Source organism: Ciconia boyciana, chromosome 7, assembly GCF_034638445.1.
Source record: "Ciconia boyciana chromosome 7, ASM3463844v1, whole genome shotgun sequence".
Classification (NCBI taxonomy): Eukaryota; Metazoa; Chordata; class Aves; order Ciconiiformes; family Ciconiidae; genus Ciconia; species Ciconia boyciana.
In genome coordinates this window covers 48839660-48856035 of record NC_132940.1, presented here as the reverse complement: position 1 = coordinate 48856035, position 16376 = coordinate 48839660, and the positions used below count along the sequence as shown (strand labels likewise).

The following is a 16376-nucleotide window of genomic DNA, read 5'->3' as shown; positions in this document are numbered from 1 at the left end:
TTTTCAAACTAACAACAATACATATTTATATATGTAAGGAGAGAGAGAGAAAGATAAAACATGTAGAAGATAAATATTTATTTTCCTCATCCTGAAAACCACACTGTGGGTGTGTGGCGTGAATATTGTCTGTCTACAGAAATTTTTTTAAATGTAAAATCATTGATATAAGAAAGAACTCAACAGACTGATGTGTATGCTGGGACTGGGCTTCTTCAGCTCACCCCAACATGGCTAAAAGACAAAGTGTCAATATTTCATTTGATCAAAGGGTTTGTTTATTTGCAAAATACCTGATTTTTAAAAAATGCTGCTGACTGGAATCTTCATATAGGCAGAAATAGGCAGAAAATCCATTGTGTGGGAAAACATCTTAAATTTTCATTTAATCTCAGAGTTATCTATTTTATGTAAGACTGAAGGACAGTGGCACAGCACTGAAAAGTGCCACCACTGTGTTTATAAATGCTTCCAGCTTGGTCACCTTCAGAAGCACCACTCTTTTAAAGGCTAGCCTTTACCACATGATTTAGAGCTGCTTCACCTGTCTGATCCCTTACATTTGAACTTTTCATTGTAAAATGAGTCGATTTTGATTGTCGGCACACAAAAAGAAGTGATTCACTTCTGCCAACACTTCTGACAAACAGCAGGATATTTTGGGCTTCTTTACAGCATTGTCACTGAATGTGTTACCATTCTTTTTTTGTGTGGAAAAGGATAAAGAATTACCAAAAATAGGCCATTACCTTCTCTTTTAGCCTCTGTTAGTTACAGTGTTTTTTAAGTCAGGTGTATAATTGGTGGTGGAGTGAAACACTATGGGTTCCTGCTGCAAGGGAACAGTTTAAACAGTTGACTTACAGGTTTGAGTAATTGTATTTGGCATGAATGGCTCCTGTCAGGAACCATATGAGATGTGGCCTGTTACTACATAGATGAATCTGAACAAATGCAGAAGATGTGCCCCTTGATATCTCGTCTTATTCTGTATGTCCCACTTTCATCTCTTTTTTGATGAGTAGTAATTAACCAAAGCAATTAAGATGATCAGCCACGAAGATGCAGATGTTTCATTTGCGGAGCAGAGCCTTTTTAATGTTGTCTCGGTTATAGATATTTACTGTAGTTTAATGTCTTGTGATCTAAATCAGGGAGCAGGAAGCTGTTACACTAAACTCGTATGCAATATTTTCCTCTGGGAAAGAGTGACTTTTCTAATCCACACTCTGCTAGAGGCTGATTTAGTTCATTGATTCACAACACACTGAGTAATGCTGACGGCTGAGTCTCTAGATGAGAGTGGAAAACTTTTTTTTAGAACCATGAATTACTGCTGATTTCACATTTAGTGCATGATGCAAATTCATTCTGAATTATTTTCTGAGTGTGATGATCCTACTCTGAACCACATATACAGCAGTATAGTGTGTGCAGCTGTTACACATAAGTATGGTCAATGAATCAAGTTCTGCTTTCAATTGTACCATTGCAAATCAGAAGAAACCTTGCTGAATTCAACAAAATTGCTAACAATATATGTCAGCGGGATTGGCCCAGAACTTGTTTCAATTAGATAAGAATGAAGAGAAGTACAAGATAGGTGGAGGGAATTTTGGCAAGTGATACTGTTTGCCTTAAAAGTGCAGGCTATATAAAAGAAGGATGCTGACTGACAGCTGAAGTAGTACAGGTTTAGGTTTCTTATCCTTTGGTACATACCAGCTCAGTATATTTTGAAAATATGCGTAAATGCAAAAATGGCAATCAGAATGTACTGGTAGAGCTACATCTCTGAGGAATACCAGTTCTCACATTGCATTTGATTAATTAATTAGCCCTGTTAATTTAGGCCAGCTCCTTCAAGCTTATACACTTTTGATCATTGCAGTCATACATTATTTTACTATAAGGACTTCAGTATATTCCTTTAAAAGCATGAATATCCCAGCAAGTTTTAATACATATGCAAACTCCCACTTTATATAAACACATGCACCTACTTAACAGGGAGAATTGCCTTACAATAGCAAGATGCTGTAAGAAGTATTACATTCATTCTTACTGTATGTTTGTCTTTGACAGTGATAATATTGTTGTCTGTTACCAAAGAAATATGCCCAAAAGCTCACATGGCTTCTAGATATGCATTTTTGCATAGCAGGTATGTGTAACCCTATTGTGATAAGCATTGCGGGGTGGCCCAAATTATCCTTTCTCCAAAGTACTAATGGGAAGGTTCGGAGCAATAACATGGCTGTAATGGTCCTAATGCAGAAATTTGCATTTCATAAGGTAGTGTTTAAACTCATCCAAAGTTTAGCCCTCATTCCTGCCACTGGTTACTCAAATGTCACTTTCCGTCTCCTGAACACCATTCAAATATGTGTAAAACCAGACCATACGCAAGGAGGCCTCTCCCACATGTTCCTGCATGCCTCCCTTTCCCACAGCACTGTCTTTTCTGAGTAATTTTGAGAGGCTTTCCAGATGACTTTGGGTCACTGTGTATTCCTTAGATTGCTGACCTCCGCCAGCTTCTGCTGCGTGGACTCAGGTGTATCTGGTTTTGTTTTTCTCACCTGTCTTCTTCAAATGCAAATTGCTGCAAATTATTTTCTCCAACCTCCAGTAGTAAAAATGTTATGCCTATTGCACCCTTCTTCACACTTCTGTCTGCATTCTCAAGTGCATGTGCAGAACTACTTATGCACACATGAGAGCAGAATCTGGCCCAGGGAAAACATCATCCTACTAATGTTGTTCATCTTCTTGAGGTTACTTAAAAGTCACATGCTGTCCAAAACTTCCATGTAATAATTTCTACCCTTGACTTCAAAGTCTATTATGAAAAGCTGCATACAAAAGTTAAATGTACTATAAAGCCTTGCAACTTATAAACCACCCTGGAGTGACCCAAGCTTGGCAACTATGACCTGACCTGACTGAAACATTTGTTCAGGAGAGTTGTTTCTTCTGCTGGTGCTTTACCAGTATTTGCTTCCTGACAAAAACATCCTCTGAAAGAAACATAGAGCTACCAAGGGTCATTTAACATCCCACAAAAGGAAAACTAGGTGAAGTTTGGACTGCCCAGCTCATTTCATGTGTTTATCATCTACAATATGTAACTGCTATGATCTAGCTGTTCTGAAATGTTGGGTGTGCACACCAAGTCCTCATGAGACAAAGAGTAGTACCAAGGATTTCTGAAGCTTGTTTCTGCATGATAATTTCTGTCTATTCCAGTTTCTCAGAAACTGTCTGAGATTTGGGAAAGAAAGATCTAAAGTGATTAAGGCTGAAGACAAAGACACTGTGATTTTTAAGGAAATGAAACAAGACTGCTTGTTACAGCAAAAGCTATTTAAGCTAAAGAGAACTGTTTCCTATGTATGCAAAATTATGTCTTAACAGGTAATTAGAACTTCACCCTTGAGGATGAGAAGATCTAGAATCAGATGAAATCTGAAATCATATATATATGTAGATATATATGTGTATGTGTGCGTGTATGTATATGTTCAATTCTTTATGTCTTCATAAAAGCCTCGGAGGATGGTAATTTTGGAAAAGAAGAAAAAATTGCTTAATTCTAGATTTTATCAACCAGTTTATACTGGTTCAGTATTTCCACATTTGAAAACATTTCTTAAAAAAAAAAAAAAAGAACCGTTTATAACACTAACAGGAAATTGTTTCTTTGGGATATGAAATATATTATTTTCCCCATTTAGTATCAGTGTTAGTTATGGTGACAGGAATCTTTTTGCACTGAGGCAGGAGGTTATAAAATTTATTGAGTGCAGAGTCATTCAACTAGTAAACAAGATTAGCTAGCAGCCCCCAAGAAGAGACTGGTGTTGCTGTGAAGCATTCATGAGCCTTTGTCATTCTCAGAACAAAGTCTTTGGGCACAGTGCTTTTTCTGAGTATTTTGTGAACCCTAAATTTGTATTCAGAAACTCTTTAGAAGAAAACCCATAGCAGGGCTGGAGTACTGAGAAACAACCACCACAAAGGTGCAAAGCCTTTGTGGAAGGTACCGAAGAAGGGCACTGAAGCAGGCCAAACTTATGGACTGTGGTGATCCCCATTACCTCCTCATCCATCTTCTGCTGACTTTTATTCAGAAATCAATATAGAATAATACAAGGAGTGCAGTATTAACTATCTAACTGGCTTTCTGCCAGAAAGATAAAAATTAGAGTGGGTGTTAGTCTGTGGGTGGTAATAAGCTTACTTCTGGATTGCCCCTGAGTATTAGAAAATTGTGTCAACTGGCCAGATCAGCTTTCCACAGTCATTCATCTTCCCTGAGAAATGAAGAGGCCTCACAAGTTCTTCTCACTTCTCTTCCTAAGGAAGGGATCTAGGCTTATGGATCAAGTGTTCCCGAAATAGGACAAAGGTGTGTTAATGCGAAACATGCAGTAAGGTAAAGGAAAGTACTGTGGATAGATTTTTTTTTCCCGGTAGAACAACAAATTTATATTTTAAAATATCATTATTAAAATAAAAGGCTAAAGAGCTAGAGTACAGCCTATTTCCATGTAATGCAAGAATTGCAAGAAGTACAAATAAAATATACATCCATTTCACAAACATACTTCTTAACATTGCTGCCTGGGGAAGACGATAAGCCATATAAAATGTTCTATAAGTAGCATCATTGTTGCAGCTATGCTTTTCCTGCTGTTACCTAGTTGTTTTAAAATACTAAGGGTCCCTCTTTTTCATAGAAGAATATTAGTGCAGAGGCAGCAAGTAAGGAAATCATTTTGATCTAAGGATCAGACTTGCAAAACTGGCTTTGCCTGTTTATAGTCTACAGATATCTGTAGCCCCATTTTGGTTTTGTTTGAGCAAAGCTTGTGGCATAAGCTGTAGGACTGAGTCAACACAGAGAGATTAAACGCAAAGTTTTGGTCTCAGGGTACTGACTGAGCTCAGTACTCATTACAGCAGGTCTTAAGTACTTTAGCTTCTCAGAAAGCAGAAAAATGTGTTTAAGAAGAAAGTTTGTAGGCTAGGCAGTCCCAGAAATGAGGCTGCTGGCAGAATGAATAGTACTGATCTATTGTGGCGAGAGATACAGTAAATCATAAAGGCTGCAAGTTTGTGCACTCTGGTATGATTAAATAGTTTTCCCAACATCTATGTTTATCACTTTATCACAAAACAAAACTCCTAACAATATTTTCCAATAAAACTGTTGGGTTTAGGCATCTCCTTCAAGTATCTCCAAGGATTTTCAGTTCTGAAAGAAAATAGGCTAATACTTTAGGGGATATATAAATCACTTGATTTAAGGTGCATTAACTGGACAGGTCCAAAAGGAACAGTGGTCCCAGTCTTGCCCCCCCAAAATTTTGTAGGCAAGATTTCCTTTGAGTTACAACAGTAGAGTTCAGCCCCCCAAAGCACAGTAGGACTGAGTACATTTTAAAATTATTTTAACTATTTTTAACTATTTTAACAGATTCTCTGCAGTAACAGTCTGCTAGAATCAACAGACTACTGGCTGCAGAATCAGAGGACACCATGCCAAATCGGCTTTCTGGAAGACAAGTCAGAAAGCAACTGTGCCTCAGTAAGTACTCACTGTAACCTCCTCTGGGGAAAAGTCCATTGAGAGTTATTTGGGTAGGGTGTGGGGCCAACCACAGTACATGTGGTTTAAAAAAAGTCAATAACTAACTGACACTGAAATTATAGCAATCTATCTGTAGTTTCTGTAATTTCCAGCTTTCTGTTAAAAGCAAACATACAAAGCAAAAACGCATACAGATTTCTATACAGAGCACATTAATAAAGATTACTGCAGAGGTTTCCCCACATTTGGCCTTCAGACTTTGTGGCCCTCCGTATTTTTTTATGTTCATAGTCTGCAGCTGACAAGAGAGAAAAATAAGCCAAAGAGAAAATTATTCCAAACTGTAAGTTGTTAAGCGGCAGGTTAGAAAGAGCAGATGTTTAAAAGGCTGCTCAATGTTCTTGAAGGCATAGAGATACAATTAAAAAGAAAACTCTTTCCATATTAGATGAGAAGCTTCTAAAGAACTCAAACAGAATTATTTTACATTTGAAATGAAATTTAAGTCTCACTATTGTGGGTTATAATGCAATTAAAAACAGCTTTTGGTTAAGAGCGTACATGAAGAAATAGGAGTTATTATGTTGCTTTACACACTATCTACATAAAACTGGATGGAAGTACATTGCTGTGATTGTAATAGTGTTTTATTTGATGAAGGACTTGGGAGAGCAGATCCTTGCTCGGAATCCCATTTGATTGCTACTCCCTGGCCCCAGTGAGCCAACAAGGGCTTTAGAAAAGAGCAGTTTTATCTCAGGCGAAAGGTTTCCAGCACTGCTTGTGCTGCACACAACCTAAAGACCAGCTGAGGGCTCTTATGGAGTCTACTGGGATTCCCTCAAGGACATGGACATTTCAGGTCTAGCTGATGAACCCAGGCGCCTGCTATCAAGAAACTGAATCTCCATCCCATAGTGGTGATGACTGGAGGCTGTGTGTCTTGCCTGAGGGTGATGCAGCATGCTTGAGAACAGCAGAAGTGATACAACAGTATAATTGCAGCAGTTAAAAGTTAGGAATATGGTCAAAGGTTATAGGGCTCAATTCACTGTCATGCTGTCCACTGGATTATCAGTTTCCACAAGGCAGAGTGAGCAAAATACATAACCTCATCAGAGTGTGCTAGTAAGCAACCATATAAAGTATAAGGTGAGAAACTAAACAGACTCCTATGTCTATTTTGGATGACGCTGGGTGGAACAAGGAAGGGGATAGTAAGGAGTAATGTTTAGTGATACTAATTTCCTAGATTCACAAAACTAGACAGACAGCAGTCTCCTGTTCTTTGAGCATTCTGCATGTATTCTCCCAAGCAAAAGGGTTGCAGTATTAGGAAGTACATTGTTCAACTACAGCTGAAATGCTGTCACTTGAACAGTATCCTGAATACATTCTTAGCCAGAACAGGGTCATCAGACAGGTAATCAGTGGTATCCTTGTTGTTTGATATAGGAAAGGATTACTACTTTTAATGCAAAAAACATTGACCACAGTCACTTGGTTTTACTATTTGGTATTTCATATCCTAAAAAAAGGCTTATTTTCTCAGATGAAATGAGTACTCCAAATAATAATATGAAAATGAATTATGACTTGCTTTTTGATATGTTGAGCTTTGACTTTATTCTTCATGTTTCTTCGAATCTTATAGGAAATTATATCTATCTCTGATAGGATGGAGCTACCAAGAAAAGACAGCTTGTTAAAGCAAGACTATACTCAGATTTGATAAAAATACCCAGTATAGCTGCTTGATACACCCTTTTCCTCTTGAAAGCACAGATCAGGTTTTATCTAGGCGTGGTCAGTCGCCTTGTAGGGAAAATAAGCATTACTCTTACCACTCTGCAGTTGTGAGACAAGAGGCAGAAGTACTGAAATGACTTTTCATTACAATCCCAAAAGGAGATACTGAGATAAGGGGTTTCAGCAAGTCACAGACCCAAATCTCACATGTGATGAATGCCCACAATTTTCCCTGGCAAAGTCATGCAAGGTGATAATTTTCTTATAATCCCCTCTTTGTCAGACAAGACAAGACAAAGAAGACAAAGCTCTTTCCTAAGAAAACAGCTTGTGTTACTATAGAGTGATGGTGTAGTTCTGCTTGTAGGGAGAGGGTGGGCAAAGGTGCTCCATGAGGCTTCCAGGATACAGAACTGCCCCACAGTTCCTAAAACCATCCTAAACTACAAGACCCTGACTGACTCCTTTCTTACATGGGAGGAATATTAGGATATGCTTTGAAACAAGGTCTGCCAAGTCATCTTCTCCCATCGCCTACTCCTTGCATAGTGTGCATATAGGACAGTCAGCTTTCCCTGTATGGCTTTCTGAATACAGTGCCAACTTTACACACACAGAAAGTTTCGCAATTTTCGAAGCAAAATTTTAGTACCTAGTTGATTCTGCAATTTATAGTTATCACTATAGAAGAAAAGAGATTATATTGAAATAATTTTTTATTAATGAGATTGAAGTGGAATGCACAATAATATATTGAGTTAAATTAAAATATCATGTATAGAGACCATTAATTTAGAAACTAAAAAATTAAATATTATTTTGGAACATCACTGTTTACATCAAGAGAAAAGGCGTTTGGTGGCCTGGAAGCTTAGTTCTTGATCTGTCCCTGGAAGTTATGCTTTTGAGTTACTGTTAAATAGTTACTCATAATCTTTTATGAGCATAACTGACATTTTCTTCGTATTCCTGGTTAATTTATTCTGAGTGGTAGTATAGTACAGAATTTTAATTTGAGTGCCTAAAAAGCTGCACAACTAATGTAAATACAAACAGTAAACTAGAAAGCTTTAACATTACTCATCAAACTTGATATGTGGATCAGTGTGTAAGCACATTTTTTTTTTTTTCCCCCCAGAATTGCTCTACCCACCTTATATACATAGGTGGTTCATTTGGCTGTGCACAATACATGAGCAAACCAGGGAACAGGGAATACTTAACCACTGTGCAAGGCTTAAGCATTAGTTCAGTATCATACTTGGAACCTGCAAAGCATTTCATTGAGTCCTTTCCAATGACTGACACTAAACAAGCAGAAGCTGCAGGAATGAGGGAGGAAGAAGGGTATGAACATGGAATAGTTTCCCCAGTTTCTCAATTAGCAAGCAAACCAGACTGCCCGTAGCAGACAATATGTTCTATCTTCTCTTTCATGTAGAGGCTTTTATAAATTGCTGTTGCCAATGGTGCCAGAGATGTTTTAATCAAACTGCCTCTGAAAGTTGTCATTAGGTTTGCAGAAGGAAAAAAGAAATCTCAAATGTACTATATCATTAACAGTTGCTTTTCCCAAAGATAGCTGGTAATACATTTAGCTATAGTGTTCAGTTTTCATTTGGAAGAGTTCATGTTTAGTTATAAGGGGTCTAATCTTACTGTAACTAAAAATGCAACAAGACCATATGAACATAGGTTTTGTAAATGTTATATTCATTATGTCCCATTACAGATTAGCACAGTTAGTACAAGTAAAAATAGACTCATGGCTGTCCTACATATGCTCACCAAGTATACTAACATTGATTTATTAAAACACTAAGCATTTAACTCAGTCATAGCAGACTACTTTTTCAAAGAGAGAATTTTTTTTAAGCAGAACAGGTATTTTGGTACATGTAATAGTCCATTCATTTCCAAACCGGTTAATGAAAATGTAGCCATTATGATATGAAAATAATAAATTGTGTTAGAGGAACAGTATTTCATATTTGCTTAAGTTGGAAATCTCCTGAGCTCTGAAAATTGTTATTTCAAATTCTGGTAGCCCACCATAATAGAAGAAATGCTAGTGTGTTCATATTTAATCCAATGTTTCTGGTCTTCTGCAAAGATGAACAATAGAAATCATACAGAGAAATAATAGCGAGATGTGGTGTCTGTTCTCCATTTTTATGCCAACTTAGCAGTACGTTGGTGAGCTGTCTATGAAAAGAAGTGTTATATGTATAATGAATGAGCATGATGTGAACAGAGTTTGAAAGATTGTCTTGTCCTAACTTTCCTTTTCTACTTTCTGTACATACTGTTTTTGTCCAATTCTGTGTTTACATTTAGGAAATCAGATTAGGTACACTGGGATTGAGTCCAGGGGAACACGGCTAACTGTCTTATGTTATTAGGGCTTTCTAGGGAGACTTCCTGCAGAGGCTAGGCAGGAAGGGGCAGCTGAAAGAGATTTCTGTGTTCTTGAAGTAAAGGCACAGTGGGAGAGAGTGAAGGTAAATCCTAGGTAGTAGCACTGTTTGTTTTCATTTCTGTATTGGAATAAAACATCCTACCAGCTCTCTTTAAAACATCCCTGAGTTGAAGTGTGCTACCCTCCTTATTTCAGAAGACCCTATCTGATTTTGCCATGCTGTCTGCTTAAAAAGGTTAAACTCCCTCAAAGAACTTCTTCTTCTACACTGATGTTTTGAGTGTTTTTTTTCCTCTTCAGAGACTATTTGAGTAATTGCTAAATATTATATTAAACTTAGTTCAATTAACAATTATACTCTTTAGCAGCAGTTTACTGCTGCAGATTAGAATACATAGTTTCATGCTAATATCATAATTAGATAGTATAAATTTTAAAGGTCATTTAATTATAGAGGTCTTGTTTTGTTTGTTTCCACTGAATGATAACTTCATCAAAATCCACCTAATAGAACAAAATACATGGATTCATGAGACATAATCATTCGTAAGCTGCACATAGTGACTTATAAATCTAATTAAAATATCTGTAATGTGACATTCTTATTACCCCAAGGAGATACCTCATCAAATAAATGTAGTTTCACATAAATATATATACCTTTGTCCACTCCATTATTGCCAGCTATCTTTCTCTGGACCTACATCAAATGTTCCCTGCTTTGGATGCGGTTTTAAGCAAACCTCATTTGAAAAGAAAAAAACTGATAGATACGTTGTCCCTACTTTCCCTCCAAAGATCTAGATTATTTAATTACCAGTGCTGAACATTTGTGGTTGGCTTATGTTAGTAGAAGTTGAAGAAAGTGGAAAAGTCTTAATCTTGCACACAGAAAAGTCATTTATGATTCTTCTTAGAAGTTCCTAAGATTTGACATTTTCTTTCCAATGCCTGTGCAATAAGCATCAGCATGATTAAGGTCGTATTGCCATGCTGCTCAAGATGTATCTTAATTGTCTTTTAAGAATTCTTGATGAAAAGAGTTATTTCGAAAAAAGTACAATACAAAACAAAACCAAAAAAAGAGATGGTATTATAGTCCTGCAAGACATTCAGCATTCATTTACCTCAAGATGCATAAATCATAGCAGTGAATTTTCCAGAAATGCTCTGGACTTTCACACTCTAGACCAACAACAGATAGAAAGGCACTAGAAATTATATTTGCACTGAAAAAAGATTTTCTCTCAAAATGGACCCAGACTCCAATAATCTCCCCACAAAATGCAACCTCATGCCCTCTCCTTCTTCACATGACCATCCTGTCCCAACATGGAGGCTGGGAAGCAGGCCTTGCTGCTCCCCACAGCCTAACAAGGAATCAAACTTGAGAACCACTGATCTAGGAAAATACACCCTTCCCTTCCCAAGCAGTGTGCCTCCATGTGAGGGGTAATGGGATTTCCAGACTTTGGCAGAAATGCTGCAAACGTTTTGTCAAGTATCCTGGAGAAGTAGAAACACAAACTTTACACCATTAAATGGCAGTGATAGATATGGAAGGCGGAAAATCCCTGCTTTTCAATTAAAACAAGGCAATAAAAAACAGTGCTCATTTCTTACTTTAGCATAACAAGATACCACTTTTTAAAGAATCAGGATGTGTCAAGGGCCCTAAAGCTCATTTTAAAATCATTTTATGTCTCCCTATAGCTGGAAAAAAAATTGGCTTTGCAGGCAGATGGGTGAGAGAACAGTTTCAATAAAGGATTTAAAGATTTCAAACATTCTTGAAATAGTCCAGCAACTTTTCTGCTTGCAAGTACTCCTACTCTGTAACAACATAAATGCTCACACCAGAATACTCCATACAAGTATGCATATAATGTAGGCTATATGCATAGACATACGCAGTTGTATATTGGTTAGATCCAGCCCAAGGGAGCAGCAGGAACACATTGCCAGAGTAGAGGGAAAGGGGAAGAACAGCAGCCCAAACTTCAGTCAAATTCAGTCTTGTTAAAGTACCCTCTCATTTAATTGTTGGCTGCTTTTGTCTGTCTCCATGCCATTTGCACTTTTTCTCCAAGTCATCTGATGAGTGCTGGTGGTAGAACAAAGGAGAGTGGAGGACAACGTGACTAGGGAAGTGGGGATGGTGGAGACAGTAACCAGCAACTGGGTGGGCTTATGCCACATGGAAGAACCCTAATCCATCCACAGCACAGGAGGAGGAAGAATTGCAGCTTGGGGTTGTTAGCTGGTTAGTGGAGTACAGGAGAACATACCCAGTCTAGGAGACAGACGTTAGCATCTCAAGGAAAGGAAGCAATGCTTATATTAGTGAAGGGTGGCAAGGCTGTTGCTTTGGTGAGAAATAAAACAGATAGTTAAGAAAGCAAACAAGTGATGTAGTTATGGATCACATTGTCTATGATCTCTCTGTTTACTGAGGTAATGAAGAATGTCATTTTGCCATTATAACAGCTGGATTTTCAGAACTGGCTGCTTACCTTACTACTGCATAGCTTTGCTATCCTAAGCAGGTACCTAAGCATTGTCAATTTCATTGCAGTTTAGCCATCAAGCTTTTAAACAGATTCAGGAGGAGGTTAAGGATGCCATTAGGCACTAATTTGAGCTGGTCAAATCAGGGCTTCTGTGGTCTCACCCCTCCTCCAGCCCCTACTTCATCTTTTTTACTGCCCTGGCATTTGTACAAACATGCAGTAAGTCGGTTCAGAGAGAAAAGTAACTGTGAAATTAAGAAATTAGTTTTTCTGGACAATTCTTCCTTGAATCATCTCATTGTATTGTGAGACAAATGCCAGTGCTCACTCAAGTGATGGAACAAAAACATCCAGGAAACAGCTCCCACAAATTAATTCAAACTGAATGCTAACAGATGCAGAAAGGAAAATCCTTGGCAAGGTGTATTTTGAGGGGAAAAAAGAGAGCAGCTTTCAGTTGAATTAAAGTAGATTATGAGTGGTTTTCATTCATTTCTTCACCCAAGTCTTTTTAAAGATTTGACACTACATATCTTTAGATGTTTAGGTACAAATATACATATTTGTATTTAACATCAGTCTTTGATACTAGAATTACTTCCAGGTAACTTGCTAACAATAGTGCAGACACTGGGTCAGGGTGTTGAAATGCAAGCACTGGGACATTTTGTATTTCTTAATCAAGGCCTCTATCTCCAGTATATTCTCCAGAGTCTCCAAAGAATGAAAGCATGCCCTTACTGAAGGGTGGAGCTCTAGTCTTACAGGAGTTCAGAAAGGAGGATGTTTCTTCCCAGGATTGGTAGTAGTCAACAAGGCTCTTTATACAGCCAAGTATGGAAGTGCAATCTTGAATCCCAAAGGAGGTTTTTTTTGTTTGGTGGGTTTTTTTAAATCAAAACCATATGTGTGTTCCTGAATAGTGACCATACATAGCTGAAAGAACTGTTTTGTTTTATTGTGTTTGAATGAAGATTTACATTTCTAGTAATCATAGCAAAGTCCTATTTATCTGCATAAAATAGACAGACCTACATGCTAAGATGTTTGCCCTCCCTCATGAGGTTGCATGCACACTCTCAGCAGTATGTCATATAGACAGGGGATTACAAGAGTGTTTATTTTATCTTTCAATCAGTAATTACTCAACCATCTTCAAGAACAGCATTGTCTCTTTCAGAAATCAAAATCCATCTGTTGCTTTCCAGATCTAAGCCATAATTACTAGAGGTATTTTTAGTTTTAAGTCCCATCTTCCTATTCAGCCTGACGATACCTTAATTATATCCTGACAAGGAGCAAGAATCAACAACTGCAGGCTAAATTGTGGCATTGAGTCTTAGTCCTTTCTCAGGCATGTGTGGGTGTTCATGCTGCTGTGCTAAGGAATTGTACCTTCCAGAGAGCCCCTCTCTCACATGCAGAGAGAAATAAAAACCCCTCCTCTTCACCAATTACTCTCTGCCTTATGGAGCCCAATGCAGGCAGATTGAGCACTAGTTTAAAAGACCACTGAAAGGATTACTTGTATAATCTGTAAAATATGTTTCACTTTTTGCTCTTGTACATACTTGGCTCTGAAAAATGTATCTTCACATCTGAGCTAATGTTAAGGCAGAAATTAAATATGCCCTTAAAGGGTTGTATTTCCACATTTTCAGTACCACACAAGTATTTTATACAGCATCCAAAAGCTGCCTCAGCTGCCAAAATATTCTGGGGTGAGGAAGATTGACGATAGATTTTCTTCTCTTTCCTTGTAACTTCAGACTTGGACTCTTCTGTCTGGATCTCCCATCTTCTTTCCTGTCCCTCTGTGATACTGTCATACAGCAGTGTTTTTCCTATCTGTATTTAAGAGAAGCGGATGCTTATCCTTACCCTGACAAAGCTATAAATAAACACTGGGAGGATCAAGTGTGTTATTGCAGCTGTATCCCCTTCAGCATTTCACACTGGCATATTCTCAGTGCCTCCATGGTCTGCTTTATCAAGAAATGGGATTCTTGTGCTACCTCCAGAGTGGACATCTATAACTGCTTGCTGCTGTTATAACCACAGGCTCCCTCTAACATGAATTGCAGTGTGAGGCTTATAGAAATTTGGTAAACATTAAGTATACAGGGCACCAGAGAAAGCAGATGGTGCATGTGGCATAAATATTTATTGGCATATTTTCTTTAAGTCATAAGTGACAATTAATTACATCAAACCCAAAGGAATAAGCCTTAATGGGAAGAAAATATTCACAGCTGTTTTTGAAGCAACGGATTATGAAGAGATGACTCGGAATGATTCATTAATGCAGTCCAGCCATTAAAATAGGGATAGTCTCTAAAATATCAAGACCCATAAATCCACCAAGTGATCAAAGATATGCACCTTCTGAGGAGTAATTGGAACTAAATTTCAGGTACATTACTGCTAAAAATGCTGGAGGGAGAGCAGTATAACACATCTTTCTGACAAAGTATAATGTGTACCTAAAAAGAATTGTGCCTGGGCTGGGGAGACACAGTAAAGTCACATCAGGACCTTATTTAGGTGAACTTGAGTGACTCACAGAAGATAGTATATACTGGGTTGTCTGCTTCTGGAAATGCTCCATTAGGGCTTGCAAGGAGAGCAGTTGGAAACCTCATCTGCATGTTAGCAGTTGTGCAGCTCATGGGAGAGATTTTTACATAGAATCTGAAAGGACTAATGTGATTTTTATGGCTGTCCTAGTGAAAATACAGGGCAAGAAGGGGAGAAAAGACTTTCTCCACTCACAGCTAGAGAGGGAAATTGTCACTCTCTAATCATGTGAAAGACTTTGTAACAGAAGGAAGGCCCAGACTTGGCTTGAAGTTGATGTTTCCCCAACCTGCCCTGCATCCTGTTGAAGTTCTGGGCAAAGAAACTGTCAGTAGAGTGCCATGGTCCTACTTTGACAAGGATGGATTTTTTGATCAGGTTTGCAGTAACCTGATCTCACTTTGGTGAGATAAGGAAAGTACCACCGTATAGCTGAGGGATACCTGTCATGAAGCCTTTTGAGTTATTTAGATTACAGTGCAGAAGGTGTGCCTGAGATTCTTCATACTCTGCGGTTATCCCTTGTAAATTCTCTCACTTGTGTAATACTGCTGCCTTACACTTCCATTTGTGTACATCCTTTTGCAAGCAGCTACGTGGCATATCCAGTACTTCCAAATGAATATTTTTATTTCTACATTTCACAGCTGGTTCCTCTGCCAGAATCATTTTGGCAAGCATGGAAATTAATGCGAGACAAGCACTGCATCCAAATGTTAATGGATAATTAGCTCTGTCTTCCAGAAGATGCTTTTTTATTCGGAGTCGCTATCAGGCTATTCCAAACACCTCATATAAGACATATTCCAACTCAAGATCCTCTTTAACGATTTAAATATAAAGGATTAAATTCTACCATGTCTGGAGGAGAGAGCTACATCTCTTATACCATTCCCAGTCTCCTATCTACCAAAAAGTTGAGCTATGCATATTCATGATAACTGTTAATGACTCCAAAAAGAAGTGATGAGAGCCAATGGCAGGGAAAATAAGTCACCAAAATTTAGTCAATGGGGGAAAGGAAATTGTAATCTAAAAGCAAGTAGCTGCAACATAAAAGCAACAACTGGTAATTTTCAGTTTCCTTATTTCTTATGAAATATCTCAGATCTCTACAAAAATATGTCAATCCTTATAACACATCCTTCTTCAGTAGGCATTTATCTCTATGCTCAGGGAAGGGAAAGACTTGGGAATTACCCAATTACTTTCTGCCATCCTATAACAGCACACCAATTCAACAGCAAGGCAGGAAACAAAATCCTGCCTGCTTCCCAAAGAGACTCAGAGGTGGAGCAACAGGAGGCTAAATAACAGTAATGACAGAAAAAAAAAAAAAAAAAAAAGGTGGGAGAACACTCTATAGACTATTACCTGACACTCAACAAATTTCAGCTAGCAGTTTGTGAACAGTTGGGATCTCTCTCTTTCCCAGAAACCATAGGAAAGTGTAATTTCCTTTATACTGTAGGTATCACAAGCCTCACTGCTCTGCGTGAAGGCATTTTGAAGAAGCACAGTATAA

General features: G+C 38.0%; 1 protein-coding gene across 1 annotated transcript in view; it reads left to right on the top strand.

Annotated features, from left to right (window-relative positions):
• SPHKAP (SPHK1 interactor, AKAP domain containing) overlaps positions 1–16376 on the top strand; it is a 79434-nt gene that overhangs the window by 20948 nt on the left and 42110 nt on the right. Inside the window, exon 3 of the mRNA XM_072867957.1 lies at positions 5483–5593. Coding sequence (XP_072724058.1) covers positions 5483–5593 — 111 coding nt within the window. The remainder of the gene's footprint in view (positions 1–5482; positions 5594–16376) is intronic.